Below are 18,468 nucleotides of genomic sequence, written 5' to 3'. Positions count from 1 at the left end.
GTGGCAGAAATATTTTCTCATTCATTTGAATATCCATGTGCTGTAGCTTGTGTAGTTAAAAAGCTGAATGTATAGAATGGAATGGAATAGAGAGATAAGAAATGAACTGTAGTGTGTAAAAGTTCAATAGGAAGGGTGTTTAGTTAGGGTAGGAATAACCCAGTCCTACACAGAAGTATTTTAGTGAAATAATTTAGTGAAGATGTGGTGGGATACAAAAGAGAGTTTTCTTTCTTGTTTCTATTAGAATAAAAGGGATAAATGTATATGTCTTCCGATTACATAAAAGTCTTATTGTCCGGGTTTTTTAATTTAAAAAAAAAATTCAAGGAACTTCTGTGGGATTTGTCTTAGTAGTTCCTACACTTCTATATTTGTCTTGATTCATAAAATAGATTAGCATATAAGCAACACTGATTCCTCTTCAGTAGGGTTTTTTCTTCTCATTGATGGAACAGCAAATGCTAGATATTGTTGCTTCTATACATAGAAGGAAATAGCTTTTTGCAACAGGAGCAATTCAGGAGAAAACAGTTGTTTTCTCCCCTTTAGATGATAGGGTGGGAAGCAGGGTTGGCTCCGTCATAATGGATTCTCCTCAACACTTCTCAGGTTCAGCCTATGCATGTGTGTTATGGATTGGGGATAGTTTGAAAATGAATTCTGCAGTATTATTCCTGTGGGCAAGGTGGTGATTAGTGTGGAATTCTTTGTCTTCTTTATGGATCAGTACATCCACAGGCACATTTTCATACTGCCTTGTCACTAAAAGTAAGGCAGCTGCAGTGACAGGACCCTGTCCTGGGACAGTTGAATGCCTCGATCATGAGGCCTCAGAATTTCCTCTTTCCTAGTGCCCAAGACAAGGAGCTTTGCTGATGTATTTCTGATAGCAGAAAAGGCCATTGAGCTTAGTGGTTGGTACCATATGGCAATTTACAATATAGGAAATATTCTGATGACGTGTGCTTTTCGAAGAATGCTAGGTGGAATATTTAGATAGGAGTCCTGAACTTTCTTCAGAGAAGACGTTAAAAAAAAGAACTAAAATTGACCTAATCTGGGTCACATCCCATGAAGGATAAAGGTCTACAGGTGTGGAAGGCTCTTTCTGGTCCTTTCAGTGAGCTATTTCCAACAGAGCCCTCCTATTCAGAGCTTCCCACTCTTGTGCATGGGATGTGGTTAAGCTCTTGTCTCAGTGCCACAGTGGGTAGAGGATGCCATTGCAATATGAAAGGGCTATAAATAATGCTCTCTTGTTTTTCTATAAAACAATCTGCTCTAGAACAGATTATAAAGGGGCCAGAAGGAATCTCTTCTCATTTTCTTATTGAATAGAGAGTGTATAAATATTCCCTTACATAAAGGACAATTACTTTTTCTATATAGATCATATATAGAAATAGATCTATAGAAAAAGTAATTAATTCTATATGATATGGCCTTGATTTTTAATTTTTAAATTGTTTTTATATGAAATAGTCTTAATTTTACTCTTTTTGCAGTTCACACAAAGATGAATTCCTGCACTTCAAGATTGCATTGTATATGTGATTCCTTGCTTCATTTTAAGGACTATGTCATTTTCTTAAATGCGTTGATGAGTCTTTATAACCTGTTTTAATAATGTTAAATTGAATTCATTTTTCTTATTGTTAATACAAAAACAGCAAATTTGAAGACTGAGAACCATATAAGAGGGTGATTGCACTTAATTATGAAAAGATTTGAATCCTTCTTTGTGTGTGTGTGACCAGCCTTGCTATCAATTTCTTCTGTCATATACTGCCAAATTTTCTATTTAAGTATTGTGAAAACTCTGTTTTTTTCAGGTCGAATGAGTGATTTGAGTGTAATTGGTCATCCAATAGATTCAGAATCTAAAGAAGATGAACCTTGTAGTGAAGAAACAGATCCAGTGCATGATCTAATGGCTGAAATTTTACCTGAATTCCCTGACATAATTGAAATAGACCTATACCACAGTGAAGAAAATGAAGAAGAAGAAGAAGAGTGTGCAAATGCTACTGATGTGACAACCACGCCATCTGTGCAGTACATAAATGGGAAGCATCTAGTTACCACTGTGCCCAAGGACCCAGAAGCTGCAGAAGCTAGGCGTGGCCAGTTTGAAAGTGTTGCACCTTCTCAAAATTTCTCTGACAGCTCTGAAAGTGATACTCGTCCATTTGTAATAGCCGAAACGGAATTGTCTACTGCTGTGCAACCTAATGGATCTACAGAAACAACTGAATCTCTTGAAATTACATGGAAGCCTGAGACTTACCCTGAAACATCAGAACATTTTTCAGGTGGTGAGCCTGATGTTTTCCCCACAGTCCCATTCCATGAGGAATTTGAAAGTGGAACAGCCATAAAGGGGGCAGAATCAGTCACAGAGAGAGATACTGAAGTTGGTCATCAGGCACATGAACATATTGAACCCATATCTCTGTTTCCTGAAGAGTCTTCAGGAGAGATTGCCATTGACCAAGAATCTCAGAAAATAGCCTTTGCAAGGCCTACGGAAGTAACATTTGGTGAAGAGGTAGAAAAAAGTACTTCTGTCACATACACTCCTACTGTAGTTCCAAGCTCTGTATCAGCATATGTTTCAGAGGAAAAAGCAGTTACCCTAATAGGAAATCCTTGGCCAGATGATCTGTTGTCTACCAAAGAAAGCTGGGTAGAAGCAACTCCTAGACAAGTTGTAGAGCTCTCAGGGAGTTCTTCAATTCCAATTACAGAAGGCTCTGGAGAAGCAGAAGAAGATGAAGATACAATGTTCACCATGGTAACTGATTTATCACAGAGAAATACTACTGATACACTCATTACTTTAGACACTAGCAGGATAATCACAGAAAGCTTTTTTGAGGTTCCTGCAACCACCATTTATTCAGTTTCTGAACAACCTTCTGCAAAAGTGGTGCCTACCAAGTTTGTAAGTGAAACAGACGCTTCTGAGTGGATTTCTAGTACCTCTGTTGAGGAAGAGAAAAGGAAGGAGCAGGAGGGAACTACAGGTACGGCTTCCACAGTTGAGGTATATTCACCTACACAGAGATTGGATCAATTAATTTTACCCTCTGAATTAGAAAGTTCAAATGTAGTTGCATCTAGTGATTCAAGTACCAGGAAAAGTTTTATGTCCTTGACAACACCAACACAGTCTGAAAGGGAAATGACAGATTCTACTCTTGTCTTTACAGAAACAAATACATTAGAAAATTTGGAGGCACAGACCACTGAGCACAGCAGTATCCATCAACCTGGGGTTCAGGAAGGGGTGACCACTCTCCCAGGTAGTCCTGCCTCTTTCTTTATGGAGCAGGGCTCTGGAGAAGCTGCTGCTGACCCAGAAACCACCACTGTTTCTTCATTTTCATTAAATTTAGAGTATGAAATTCAAGCCAAAAAGGAAGCAGCTGGCACTTTGTCTCCACATGTGGAAACTACATTCTCCACTGAGCCAACAGGACTGGTTATGAGTACAGTAATGGACAGAGAAGTTGCTGAAAATATAAGCCAAACAGCCAGGGAAATATTGATTTCAGAGCGATTAGGAGAACCAAATCATGGGGCAGAAATAAGGGGCTTTTCTACAGGTTTTCCTTTGGAGGAGGATTTCAGTGGTGACTTTAAAGAATACTCAACAATGTCTCATCCCATAGCAAAAGAAGAAACAGTAATGATGGAAGGCTCTGGAGATGCAGCATTTAGGGATACCCAGACTTCACCATCTACAGTACCTACTTCAGTTCACATCAGTCACATATCTGACTCAGAAGGACCCAGTAGCACCATGGTCAGCACTTCAGCCTTCCCCTGGGAAGAGTTTACATCCTCAGCTGAGGGCTCAGGTGAGCAACTGGCCACAGTCAGCAGCTCTGTTGATCCAGTGCTTCCCAGTGCTGTGGGAAAGTTTTCTGGTACAGCTTCCTCCATTATTGACGAAGGATTGGGAGAAGTGGATACTGTCAATGAAATTGATAGAAGATCCACCATTTTACCAACAGCAGAAGTGGAAGGTACGAAAGCTCCAGTAGAAAAGGAGGAAGTAAAGGTCAGTGGCACAATTTCAACAAACTTTCCCCAAACTATGGAGCCAGCCAAATTATGGTCTAGGCAAGAAGCCAACCCTGAAAGACAAGAAATTGAAAGTGAAACAACATCAGAGGAACAAATTCAAGAAGAAAAGTCTTTTGAATCCCCCCAAAACTCTCCTGCAACAGAACAAACAATCTTTGATTCACAGACATTTACTGAAACTGAACTCAAAACCACAGGTTATTCTGTACTAACAACAAAGAAAACTTACAGCGATGATAAAGAAATGGAGGAGGAAGGCACTTCTTTAGCTAACATGTCTACTCCAGATCCAGTTGCAAATGGCATGGAATCTTATACAACTCTCCCTGAAGCTACTGAAAAGTCACATTTTTTCTTAGCTACTGCCTTAGTGACTGAATCTATACCAGCTGAACATGTAGTCACAGATTCACCAATCAAAGAGGAAGAAAGTACAAAACATTTTCCCAAAGGCATGAGACCAACAATTCAAGAGTCAGATACTGAGCTCTTATTCTCTGGACTGGGATCAGGAGAAGAAGTTTTAACTACTCTACCAACAAAGTCAGTGAATTTTACTGAAGTGGAACAGATCAGGAACACATTCTATCCCCACAGTTCTCAAGTGGAAAGTACCTCAAGTGACAAAACTGAAGACTCTAACAGAATGGAAAATGTGGTAAAAGAAGTTGGACCACTCGTGTCTCAAACAGACACCTTTGAAGGTAATGAGTCAGTAACCAGCACAACCTTAATAGAAACTTTAAGTGACACTGGAGCAGAAGGACCCACGGTGGCACCTCTCCCTTTCTCCATGAACATCGGACATCCACAAAATCAGACTCTCAGATGGGCAGAAGAAATCCAGACTAGTAGACTGCAAACCATAACTGAACAAGACTCTAACAAGAATTCTTCAACAGCAGAAATTAACGAAACAACAACCTCATCCACTGATTTTCTGGCTAGAGCTTATGGGTTTGAAATGGCCAAAGAATTTGTTACATCAGCACCAAAACCATCTGATATGTTTTATGAACCTTCTGGAGAAGGATCTGGAGAAGTGGATATTGTTGATTCATTTCACACTTCTGCAACTACTCAGGCAACCAGACAAGAAAGCAGCACCACGTTTGTTTCTGATGGGTCCCCGGAAAAACATCCTGAGGTGCCAAGCACTAAAGCTGTTACTGCTGATGGATTCCCAACAGTTTCAGCGATGCTGCCTCTTCATTCAGAGCAGAACAAAAGCTCCCCTGATCCAACTAGCACACTGTCAAATACAGTGTCATATGAGAGGTCCACAGACGGTAGTTTCCAAGACCATTTCAGGGAATTCGAGGATTCCACCTTAAAACCTAACAGAAAAAAACCCACCGAAAATATTATTATAGACCTGGACAAAGAGGACAAGGATTTAATATTGACAATTACAGAGAGTACCATCCTTGAAATTCTACCTGAGCTGACATCAGATAAAAATACTATCATAGATATTGATCATACTAAACCTGTATATGAAGATATTCTTGGAATGCAAACAGATATAGATCCAGAGGTACCATCAGAACCACATGACAGTAATGATGAAAGTAATGATGACAGCACTCAAGTTCAAGAGACCTATGAGGCAGCTGTCAACCTTTCTTTAACGGAGGAAACATTTGAAGGCTCTGGTGATGTTCTTCTGGCTAGCTACACTCAGGCAACACATGATGAATCAATGACTTATGAAGATAGAAGCCAACTAGATCACATGGACTTTAACTTCACAACTGGGATCCCTGCTCCTAGCACAGAAACAGAACTAGACATTTTACTTCCCACGGCAACATCTCTGCAAATTCCTCGTAAGTCTGCCACAGTCATTCCAGAGACTGAAGAAATAAAAGCTGAAGCAAAAGCCCTGGATGACATGTTTGAATCAAGTACTTTGTCTGATGGTCAAGCTATTGCAGACCAAAGTGAAATAATACCAACATTGGGCCAATTTGAAAGGACCCAGGAGGAGTATGAAGACAAAAAACATGCAGGTCCTTCTTTTCAGCCAGAATTCTCTTCAGGAGTCGAGGAGGCATTAGTAGATCATACTCCCTATCTAAGTATTGCTACTACCCACCTTGTGGATGAGAGTTTAACAGAGGTGCCTCATGTGATGGAAGGATCCAATGCCCCATATTACACGGATACAACATTAGCAGTTTCAACATTTGCAAAGTTGTCTTCTCAGACACCGTCATCTCCACTCACTATCTACTCAGGCAGTGAAGCCTCTGGACACACAGAGATCCCCCAGCCCAGTGCTCTGCCAGGAATAGATGTCGGCTCATCTGTAATGTCTCCAGAGGATTCTTTTAAGGAAATTCATGTAAATATTGAAGCGACTTTCAAACCATCAAGTGAGGAATACCTTCACATAACTGAGCCTCCCTCTTTACCTCCTGACACAAAATTAGAACCTTCAGAAGATGATGGTAAGCCTGAGTTATTAGAAGAAACGGAAGCTTCTCCCACAGAACTTATTGCCGTGGAAGGAACTGAGATTCTCCAAGATTTCCAAAACAAAACCGATGGTCAAGTTTCTGGAGAAGCAATCAAGATGTTTTCCACCATTAAAACACCCGAAGCTGGAACTGTTATTACAACTGCCAATGAAATTAAATTAGAAGGTGCTACACAGTGGCCACACTCTACTTCTGCTTCTGCCACTTATGGGGTCGAGGCAGGTGTGGTGCCTTGGCTGAGTCCACAGACTTCTGAGAGGCCCACGCTTTCTTCTTCTCCAGAAATAAATCCTGAAACTCAAGCAGCTTTAATCAGAGGACAGGATTCCACAGTAGCAGCATCAGAACAGCAAGTGGCAGCGAGAATTGTTGATTCCAATAATCAGGCAACTGTAAGCCCGGTGGAATTTAATACTGAGGTTGCAACACCACCATTTTCCCTTCTGGAAACTTCTAATGAAACAGATTTCCTGATTGGCATTAATGAAGAGTCAGTGGAAGGCACGGCAATCTATTTACCAGGTAAGATCACAACATTGATAAATCTGTTTCCAAACCTGGAAACAGTCCCTTGGTGCTAATATTTATATCTATATAATTTTTATTGTGATATTAAATCAATGGAGAGTTTCATATTATTCACATAACAGCAGGCCAGGCCACAGTATTGAGTTCATAATGAGATGAAATGACAGTAAGTATAGATTAGTTTTGGACGTTAAAGTAGACTTTGTATTTTACTGGATTTTAGAAATAATATACAATTACAACATGGAAAATATGAAATTATTAATGTTATAAAAATTCAATTTGTTTTTATTCACAACTAGAGCATTGCTTTGTCATATGTCTCATAGTTATACATCTTAGGTTTAAAAGTAGATAAAAAGTCCTATTTTTAAACCCCCCCCCATTGATGGATGCTCTTGGTGCAGTATCAAAATCTGCCAGGCCTTTAACATTTGAGAGTAGTAAATAGCTCTAATAACTATTTCAGAGTTTGTGCAGTATCAATATCAGCTCATACTTGTATGCCATGTCCTTGTTTAAGACAGTTTACATAATGCATCAAACACAGTGCCTACCAGTAGTGAGTAGTCATTTATTATATAAACATATTGCCTATTGAGAGAAGTTTTCTGTTTATTTACTGAATGTATGGAAAGCATGAATTTGATACTGATTCATATAAACCGTCTCTTCTGATTATCACAAAAAGGCTATATAAGACCTATGTGAAAGGGTAAGAGGTGAAGATTCAGAGAGGTTCAGTAACTTGCCCAAGGTGGCACAGCCACCTTGTGGTAAAAGTAAGATTTGAACCCAGCTTAGCTCTACTCTAAAGTCCATAGTCCTTTAACTGCTCTTTGCTGGTTTCAGTATAGTATAAAAATAAACAATTGATATTAAATAATATATGAACCAGGAATCTTGGAATATTTACTTTGTAGAATTTATTTTCGTCTTAATCTAGCCTGAGAATGTTAAGAAATCAGTTCTAATGATGTTTTCCCAGAATGTTATTATTTAAATTAACAATGTCAGTGGAATCCACAAACAGACATCACCAGCTAGCTGCTACCTGGAAAAAGAGGAAAAAAATCCGTACTTTAATGTCTGTCTTGGTTGAAAATATATGTTTTATTTTAATTAATATGTTTCATGCCATGACTATCATTAAAATTATTCTTCTGATCATATCAATGTTACCTTTTGTGCCACCAATGCTTTATTTTGATGTGCTTCAGAAAGAGTAAAATAGTCAGAAAGTACAATGTTTAATAAATGGCTTGAAATATTTTGAGGAAAATTGATCAAAGGTAGTTGACATTGGGTTTTTGTTATCACTGTGTTTAATCTGTAAATGATAATCTAGTAATTTGGCTAATACTTATCGTTTTTAAATTTAGGTCACTATACTTCAGTTTGTTAAAAATATGCTATAAAACTAACTGGTAATAATTAGGTACATACTGAGTTAAGTAGGTACATATAGAGTTAAGTTTGACGAATGAGAAATATGTACCAATTATCCAGTTTGCAATATTTACCAAGAATTATAGTTTGCGTCTTCATTGCAAAACAAATGGTCTCTTTAGCTTCATTCAGTAAACTCATATGGGATTACCTGGTCTATCTGTTGCAGATTCAGCTTTCAGAGGTTGATATGAACTGTTTAGAGGAGAATAACATTCATAAAAACAGAAGTTTCCTTTTAATTGGAACGACTTCCAGTTCACAGAAAGACTCACTCAGTCCTTGTCTCATAGTCTCAGCATGGTGTCTAGTGTCAGTGGTGGGAATGGTAATAGTACTTCTTCACATTTGTGTGGCACATCACAGTCTGATAAAGCACTTTCACATAGTGTCATTTGGATTCAGCACAAAGGGCAGCATGTGGCTATGGCGTGTGTTAACTGCAGCCTTGTCGTCCTGGCAGCGTACTTGTACTTTCAGATCCAGAAAGCTAAAAGTGTTAGGGAGATTTCAAACAGTTTTGGAACTACAGGAAAAAGTGTCTTAGAAAATTCGGGGGAGTTTGTGGAGAAGTTGATGTACTCATCTGAATTAACCTAATTTTAATGTGAATCCCAAACATGGGAAAGAGTACCTATCCAGGTTTATATTCATCCAGAATTTACTTAACAGTCAGAATTTGAGTTTGACTTTCTGGTGTGGGGAAGCCTCAATTATCTTTTATAGCAGTACCTTGTTTATCCTAATATTCTTTAAGCTAATGTTTCATAAGAAGTTAGACATCTTTCTTCTTTTATGTGTAATTATTTCAGGGTTTCAGGACTTAAGATTCTTGAAAATATGGGTGTATTCCATAGATAATCTAGTTTATTTCAATTATTTTGTAAAACTTTCAACTCTCATTTGTATCTTTGAACATTTGGAAATGTAAGCAATTCTGAAACAATATACAAAGAATAAGTATAAACTCAATGAAAATACACTTACCCAAGCAATATTGCAGTGTAAAATATATGCTTCAAGTGGTATAAAAGTATTTGCACTTAGAAAATATATTTAAACTGTCCTCATAAATTTATGTCTTCAACCTTCATATTTATCTCCCAGGAGTGTCAGTTTTATTTGTATTTTAATAAGAAAATTATAATAAAAACTTGGTGTTTCATTTTAGGTGAGGTTTTTGTATTTGGGTTTGTTTTTCTACAGTAGAGTTTAATCCATGTGTTGCTTTTCTTCAAGTATAGTTTAAAGGAGTACATTTGGAACGTGTTTTTGGAAAAAGCATATTAATGTAGCAGAAGAGACTTCAGTGCACACTTTCGAAGAAAAACAGTTTCTGAGCATTAAGTGGTAAAAGGCAATAATAATTCAAATGATGATAACAAGCCAACCTGCTAAAAAGAATGCATGTTCTGTGTATCCAGCCATTTCACATGAACTAACCCCATTTAAAAGAATACATTTTCCATTCACTGTGCACATATGTGTAATCATTTTTGACTAAAATCAATTGCCATTATCATGCCAACTAAATCTGCAGTAGAATATATTAGTTGCCAGATGCAATACAAAAAATATCATTTAAGAGTAATCATGATTGAATCCCAGAAATGAATAGATGCAATTTGTAACAATTAGTTATAATGCCAAGAAACACTCCAGAGAGTAAAGTTAATGTTAATTTTTATATGTAGTAACTCTAAATTGCTATGGTAAAGCCTATAATATGGTAGCAATATGGGGCGTTTTATGCTAAAATACACTGAAATATTAGAGATGGGCCTAATTGTTTTTCTTACTTTCCTGAATATGGTAGGACCTGATCGTTGCAAAATGAACCCGTGCCTTAACGGAGGCACCTGTTATCCTACTGAAACTTCCTATGTATGCACCTGTGTGCCAGGATACAGTGGAGACCAGTGTGAACTTGGTAAGATGGTACTTGGCTGAAAGGGTGCAGTTCTTTCACAGAAGATATATTGGGGGAGAATTTATGTTGTCGAATCAATCAGAGATTTCAGAGAAACCCATGTGTAGATTAATTATATGTTAAATTAAGTTAAAATCTGAGGGTAATTAACTAGGGGCTGGAAAATGGGTACAGATGTTCAGTGAATTCTGTTAACACACCCAAGACTCAGTGAGGCCTGCTGAGTCTTTTTGTGTTTTTTACAGGTAGAATTTACAAATATAAAGATGCATAAATATTAACAAAACTGTACATCTATCCTCCAAATCTGCATATAAATAAAAATCAATTTCAGTATAAAAATCTTTTTAGAAAGCTAGACTTAAAAATTAGGAAAATAATACAAATTAGAGAGCTTAGTCCTTAGTTTTCGGGTAACTTTTTCTTGTCATCTGGAATGGGAAAGACCCTTCCCTGACTCCCAGGAACCAGCCCAACGTGCCTCTGCCTCAGGGAGCTGTGCAATTGCTGTTTCCTGCCTCTCTTTTGGTTCCAAGGAATATAATTGACCCTTACATATTCTTATTTAGGCATCCTTCTCTTTAAAGAAAAAAAAAGGCACCAGTGTTGATTTGGCTACATATAGACCTCACTTCTGAGAAAAGAATAATGAAATATGTTGTCCAGATGTTCCTTTTAGAGATATCATGAAGGTTTGCTTGATTTGCTTACAATGGTTGCGTAAAGAAAGTTCACCAATAACACTTTAAATTATACATAAATATTGGGATACAATCCCAACATTCATATTAAAAGAGTACTTAAAAAAAAAAAAAAAAAAGTCGCCGAGGCCAGGGCGGTGGTTCAAGCCCATAATCCCAGCAGTTTGGGAGGGCAGGGTGGGCGAATCGCTTGATCCTAGAAGTTCGAGACCAGCCTGAGCAACATGGCAGAACACCACCTCTGAAAAAAAAAAAAAAAAAATTAACCGTGCCTGTAGTCCCAGCTACTTGGGGGGCTGAGGTGGAAAGACAGATTGAGCCCAGAAGGTCGAGCCTGCAGTGAGCCGTGTTTATGCTACTGCACTCCAGGCTGGGTGACAAAGTGTCTGGCACTCAGCAAGCACCATAAACATGTTTGGTATTATTAGTATATAATAACATCATTACTAAGACCATTTCTTTGGTAAGAATACATTATATGACTGAGAAATTTAACTTGCTTTGTTTATTCATTTAAAAATATTCTTAAACATTAAACTTTTAGTGTAATTGCAAAATGCTATGGAAATAAAGTCACTAATTTCATCAGGGGAGATCATATGTAGAAAGATTAGAATCTGTGTAGAAAGATTTTATTTGACATAGATTTTAAAGTTGGGAAGATTTGACAGGTGGTGGAGGCAGATATGGACACAACAAAAGCACAGAGGCCAAAAACTACAGAAGGCATTTGAATGACGGCCTGGATCCAGGTATGCCTACTTAGGGGTTTGGGAGAGAGAGACATATTGGGAGACAGTACCAGAAAGCAGGTTGGGTCTAGAAAGCCCTGACGGTCTAAGAAGGTCCTGAGTTCAGGATACCGAATAGTGTTACTTCACACTCTAGTCAAGTGATTCTGAGACCTTAGCATGCATCAGAGGGCTGGTAAAACAGATTGTTGTCTCCACCTCAAAGTACATGATTCAGTAGATTTGGGGTAGAATTGGAAATGTGGATTTTTAACATTCTTAGGTGATGCTGATGCTGTGGTCCAGGGAGCTAACCTTAAAGACTGCTGCCCTGGGCAATGGGGATCCATGGAATGTTTGGAAGTAAAAGAATAAAATTATCATGACTGTGTTTAAAAAAGATGACATTTAGCAGAGTGATGGATATATTGGAGAGGAAAGGGCCCAGGGATGGTGAGGCCAGTTAGATACTTTGAGTATTCCATGTGCGAGGTAATCAGAGAATGAGCCATGATTGGAGGTGGGAAGGCTGGGGGTGTTGATTCTTCATTAGTTTTGGGGCTTATCTGATTCATTTATTAGCAATGGAGACAATGAGCCTACTCTGAATACCTTCGACATTTTCTTAGGGTTGCTAAATTTAGGAAATAAAAATTCAGGATGGCCACTTATATTTGAGTTTCAAGTAAAAAAGGAATAACTTGATAGTATAGGTTTGCCTTAAATATAGCATGGACATACTTATGCTAAAAAATTGTACTTTTTTAAAATCTGAAATTCAAATTTAACTGGCTGTCTTGTATGTTGTCTTGCAACCTCACACTAAATGGAATTCTTTGATACTTTTTGAAAGTATTTTGTGAGCTTTTACTATTTTGTTTCAGATTTTGATGAATGTCACTCTAATCCCTGTCGGAATGGAGCCACTTGTGTTGATGGTTTTAACACATTCAGGTGCCTCTGCCTTCCAAGTTATGTTGGTGCACTTTGTGAACAAGGTAAGAGTTATTGCAACATTTGTGTGGTGAACATTATTGATGTGTTTTAGCAATTTTGGCCTCAATGCATATTCTTTCCTGCAGTGGAAATTCACATTTCCTTAGGTTTCCTTATTCATGGATAGCTCAAAACATCTGAGTCATAGTGTTGACTTGATTATGGTTGTTTAGCTGATAGAGTGGAATTGCAGGCAGGCACACTGAGCTGAATTTAAAGACATCCAGCCAATAGAAGAAATATTGTCATATGTATTTTTCTTGGGGACAAGCTAAGCACTGACCTTACTGTGGCTCGTGTACGAAGGAGTACTGAATTCAATGCTAGCTGTTTTTATTTTCTCCTTCTAAGCACTTGAGACTCAATGGATTTATTTTTCATAGTCAATCATATCTGGAGAATGAGTTGATACAGTTGTTAGAATACATTTGCCTTGGCACATGCTAAGTAGAAGATATTGTGAATCTGCTCACCAGGAAATTTTCCTACTAAAGAAAGGTTGACTTTTTCTGAATGAAAGAAAGCCCTATGTTCACGATGGCTTGAATCTCATGATCCCTGTAATTTGCATTTTATGGCCAACCTGAGAGTATATTTTGGGTGGTTAATGGGAGCATTTCTTGGTCCATCAATAAGAAACAGATTGCGTGCTAAGCACACTCAGCTTTGGAATGTCGATTTCCTCTACTTAAACTCGTACAGTGGTTTGGCTTTGATAAAAGTGTTCATTGCCAAACTTCCATTCCACCAGACAAACTGAAAATGCATTAGACACTCAGGCACATTGGTCTGGTCCCACATTCTGCTTCATGGTGTTAATCTGGACGTCACTGCAATGAATGCAAATCCAAAAGGAGCATGTATTGAATTGCCATTCCAAGTGGATGGATGATGGCTACATTTTTAGGTGTTGGTTTTTTCTTTTTTTATTGCATAGGGTGAATCTGTTTGTTTTAGGTTTTGAATATAAAGATAGACCAAGCAAGATCCTCCTCTTAAAGTAAAAACATTAGAAAGATGCCATTTGTTGAAGAAAACAAAAGCCTGAGACAGTTGAGACATTGCAATATGTTAAACATGATTCTGGCTTCTGTTAGTTCCAAGTACAAAAAGCAATTCAAAAAATCATTTGTTCAACATGGCACCTACTGTCTTCCAGGCACCGTTCTGGGCATTGGAGATAGAAATACGAACAAAACGAAGTCCCTGATCCTGGTGACTTAGCATAACTCTTGGCAGAGAATAAAATTTAATACTTTACAGACTATCAAATGCATCCTGGAACATTTCATTTGGTTGGCGTGGCATTTCTATGCATTAAATGGGCTAGAAATTAAGGCTCAGAGGAAAAAAAGTGATGTGTTTAATGTCACACAGCTAGTAAATCATACAGTGGGAAAAGTGAACCTAAATGGCTTAACTCTATAGCCCAAGTTTCTCTGAATATCTTCACACTTCTATAGTAACTCTCAAAGATAAACCCTTTATTTATATGTTTATCTGATGGATTGAGTAGTAACAGATTTTTGGAAGGGACTTTGGTGCTGTTGACGTTTTTTCTTTCTTTTCAAAAGAATATTGAAAGTAAAATGTGTTGATTAATTTTGTTTCCGGTGCCACCTAACTTTCAGGTACTTTCTATTTTATTTTCAAGCAAGTTTGATTTTCATGCACATTCTTTGCTGAGAAACATCGATCCCAGTCTGTTTACGCAGTGCAGCTGTGCTCCTGTGATTTATTGCCAGGATACTGAAAGATTTTTTTCTCCTCTCTTCAGGTTGCCTAAGAACAAATGTTTTCTTCATTAACAGCAACTTTGTTGTCTAAACAATTTTCTATCCAAAGTTCAGTGATGACTGTGTCGGTGTTCCTTCAGCTGACATTTTCTGTTCTCTGCACTAGTAACTTCCCAAGTCACAGTTACTCTGAAATAGGGGACACATTTTGGTGCAATAATTACAGATACACAATCTAGAAAGGGCTATTGGAACAGTAGAGAGGCAGTTCTGGCTGCACAAACTGCCCTAGCCAAAGTCAGTGATACAGCTTGCCTAGTGAGAAGTATAGAGGATGGGCACTTTCTTAGGACTTGACAGCTATATATCAGAGATGTTGAAAACATTACCTGTACGGCATCAAAAGAATACATTTTTGGTGAAATTGTTTGTGATACTTTCACCTTCTATGTTCCTGAACAGGAGCTGTGCACACTACAAATCTGGGTTTGTATTGTAATCTATTGAAACAACCTATTTTTTTGTAACCTCTTTAAAACTTATAGGAGTTTTAAAGCATAAGATGTCTTTCCATACATTGAATGATTTTTAGGAAAATGTCATCTACAAGTGTTGCCTTTTAATAAATAAAAAGAGTTTCACATAATTTTTAGGTAAGGTTGAGAAAACAAATAGACTATTTCTATGAATAATATCTCCTATCAGAATAGCATCCTGGGAGATGCAGCTTGACACATTATCCTTCATTACATATTTGTTGAATTCATGAACAATAAAATTTAAGTGGCCAGGCATGGTGGCTCGCGTCTGTAATCCCAGCACTTCGGGAGGCCAAGGCGGGTGGATCACCTGAGGTCAGAAGTTCGAGACCAGCCTGGCCAACATGGCGAAACCCCATCTCTACTAAAAGTACAAAAATTAGCCGGGTGTGGTGGCGAGCACCTGTAATCTCAGCTAATCAGGAAGCAAAGGCAGGAGAATAGCTTGAACCTGGGAGGCAGAGGTTGCAGTGAGCAGAGGTCATGCCACCACACTCCAGCCTGGGTGACAAGAGTGAGACTCCATCTCAAAAAAAAAAAAAAAAAAAAAAAAGTAAGTGAATCAATGTGGATAGTTGGCTTTATTTTTTTTACACAAAAACCACTCTAAGTGTTTTTTGCAGATATATTTATAATCATTGGGAAGCTATGATTTAGATAGTACAAATAAATACATTCTCCCAGTTTGGTTTTAACAGAAACTCTGCCTCTGTTTATTGGACCTGTGTTCTGATAGGAATGTATGCATCTGCTAACTGAGACTGGCATTGTTAGTAGTGATGTCGTCACTCATTACATTTTGTGATCATCTGGGTTTTCTTGTTTAGGAGGAAAAATACTTAATGATAAACTATTTAGAAGACAAAAAGGGCTGGGTGCGATAGCTCACACCTGTAATCCCAGCACTCTGGGAGGCCAAGGCAGGTGGATCACCTGAGGTCAGGTGTTCAAGACCAGCCTGGACAACATGGTGAAACCCCGTCTCCACCAAAAAATACAAAAATTAGCCAGGCATGGTGGTGCATTCCTATAGTCCCAGCTTCTAGGGAGGCTGAGGCAGGAGACTCACTTGAACCCGGGAGGCGGAGGTTGCAGTGAGCCAAGATCATGCCACTGCACCCCAGTCTGGGTGACAAAGCGAGACTTCATCACACACACACACACAAAAGACAAAAAAGGGGAAACCAAACTAAAACCAATTGGGGTAATAGCAGGTAAGAAAGGGTATGTAGAAAAGTTTTTTCTGATGTATTATTCAAGAGGTTAAGATCCTCCAGAATTGTACATCGTGTATCTTAAGTTAAATGATAATGTCCACGGTTAAGGAAAGTTATATGCCATTACAAATCACATTATTTACTTTGGCATAAGAATGTTCTAAAAAAAGGTTTGATTCTCCTCCTCTGTAAACTAATACGCTCATATAGGAAGAGCTGTGTTCTTCCTACCCCTCTCACCTTACCTCTAAATTCTTTCAAATGAAATTCCCCAAAGTGGAAACACTACATCCAAGTAGCCAAAATTTGCTTCATTTTGAGGTGCTGAGTGCTACTTTTATATCAAACCATCTAGCTGTGTCTTGAGTCCTTTCCTATGAGACTTGGTGATCTCTAAACAACACTTTAATAAACGCAAAACTTCCAGTGCACATTACTCAAAAGAATTAGTCAGCTGGCTGCAACTAAACAACAGGCCTGATAGACTAAACTGAAATAAATACTGCGCTCAGATAAGCTGCATCTGTTGTGTGAGTATGGTTTTAATCAGTGAAGCCAGGAAAGAAATGAAATCTAATTCATACTTTCCCACGGTTATAGAAAGAGGAGTAACAGGAATGAGAGTCAAGAGACAATCTGAGTTTCAATCTGGCCACCAAAACTAACATATAAAGCAAACATTTATTTAATTTAGTACGGTCGTGTTTTCTTCTATTAATCAGCACATTTGGGTGGGGGGAGATACTTATTAGGTCCCCTGGAAGGTTTTCTTAGTGCCTGAAATTCTATAAACTTTGCAGTTTTGTTAGTTTTTGTATGCAACAACTTCAATATAATCGTGGGGTGTATTTTGTGAAAATCAAAATTATTTCTACTGATTATGATTTAGTATATAGTGTAACCCCACCTGTGGACGAGTGATTCTGTGGGAAGATTGGCAATGAAGAATACAGTGCTGTGAACAAGGCTACTTTCCTGTGGAATTATGTAAAAATTGGCAACCTAGAAAATGTAGCTGATACTGCCAGTGTAAAATTTAGATATATTTGAAAAATATTTTCGTCTCACTGGAATATCAGTTATAGTGTGCTTATTGTGAAACACACACATACACACACACACACACACACACACACATATGTATATGACCTGGTGGAATGGGGGGGTGAGTTAAATAATTTAGTTTATTTCATTTTTAATAAACATAAAATCTTGATGCATTTTCATTGGGTGTTACCTATCTTACCTTTCTTTTTAGGAAGAAGGCATACAGCTTTAGTTATATCCCAAAAGGTACCTATTCATAAAGGATTTTTTTCTCTTTGTCAGTTTCATATGACAAGAGCCTGTGACTTCTCAGATATCTCTTTGGGAAGTGGGAGAGGACTACTTCCAGAACCTTTGAAGTTGTTATGCAAATAGGGCATTTGTAATCCTATTAGCCAGAATTCTTATCTATCACTTGAATGAGTCTCTTAGAAAAGTTGTGTTGGTAAGGAATTAGCCCCACTTGCTTCACAAGTAAGTCAGCCAACACTATAGCCGCCCAAGAGATTTTGGCTGGCCCCTCTTCCAGTTTTCTCTGGCTTTAATCAAGGAAGTTGCTGTTAGATGCTGCCTTTGCAGTCCAAAGATGTACAGCCATCCATTTCACACGAATCAGTTGGGCTAACTTTATAATAATTTCTTTGTCATCATGACCAAATTTTATGAATCAGTTACTTCAGGGACATTGCACAGATACTGGCTTGGGTATCCTATTAACACTTGGATCAGGGTGCCAAGTTTGAATGATGTATGTGTGTTTAATAAGCTCCTGCCTGTTTCTTCTCAGACACCGAGACATGTGACTATGGCTGGCACAAATTCCAAGGGCAGTGCTACAAATACTTTGCCCATCGACGCACATGGGATGCAGCTGAACGGGAATGCCGTCTGCAGGGTGCCCATCTCACAAGCATCCTGTCTCACGAAGAACAAATGTTTGTTAATCGTATGTACCAAATAGACATGAGTTTCCGGAAACTTCACTCCTTCTCATCACTCTCTTAGTTTGATCTGTG

General features: G+C 38.2%; 1 protein-coding gene across 3 annotated transcripts in view; it reads left to right on the top strand.

Annotated features, from left to right (window-relative positions):
• The window catches only part of VCAN (versican), a 112,048-nt gene that overhangs the window by 64,305 nt on the left and 29,275 nt on the right, over positions 1-18,468 (top strand). For 2 of the 3 annotated variants that reach the window (XM_030927135.1, XM_010385637.2), the window contains 4 exons: positions 1,836-7,100; positions 10,372-10,485; positions 12,802-12,915; positions 18,240-18,398. In XM_030927135.1, the coding sequence (XP_030782995.1) occupies positions 1,836-7,100; positions 10,372-10,485; positions 12,802-12,915; positions 18,240-18,398 (5,652 nt within the window). The remainder of the gene's footprint in view (positions 1-1,835; positions 7,101-10,371; positions 10,486-12,801; positions 12,916-18,239; positions 18,399-18,468) is intronic. The other variant, XM_030927136.1, reaches the window with a different exon arrangement.

Source organism: Rhinopithecus roxellana, chromosome 3 (assembly GCF_007565055.1).
Source record: "Rhinopithecus roxellana isolate Shanxi Qingling chromosome 3, ASM756505v1, whole genome shotgun sequence".
NCBI lineage: Eukaryota > Metazoa > Chordata > Mammalia > Primates > Cercopithecidae > Rhinopithecus > Rhinopithecus roxellana.
Note: the sequence above shows the minus strand (reverse complement) of the source record. Positions and strands in the feature narration are given on the sequence as shown.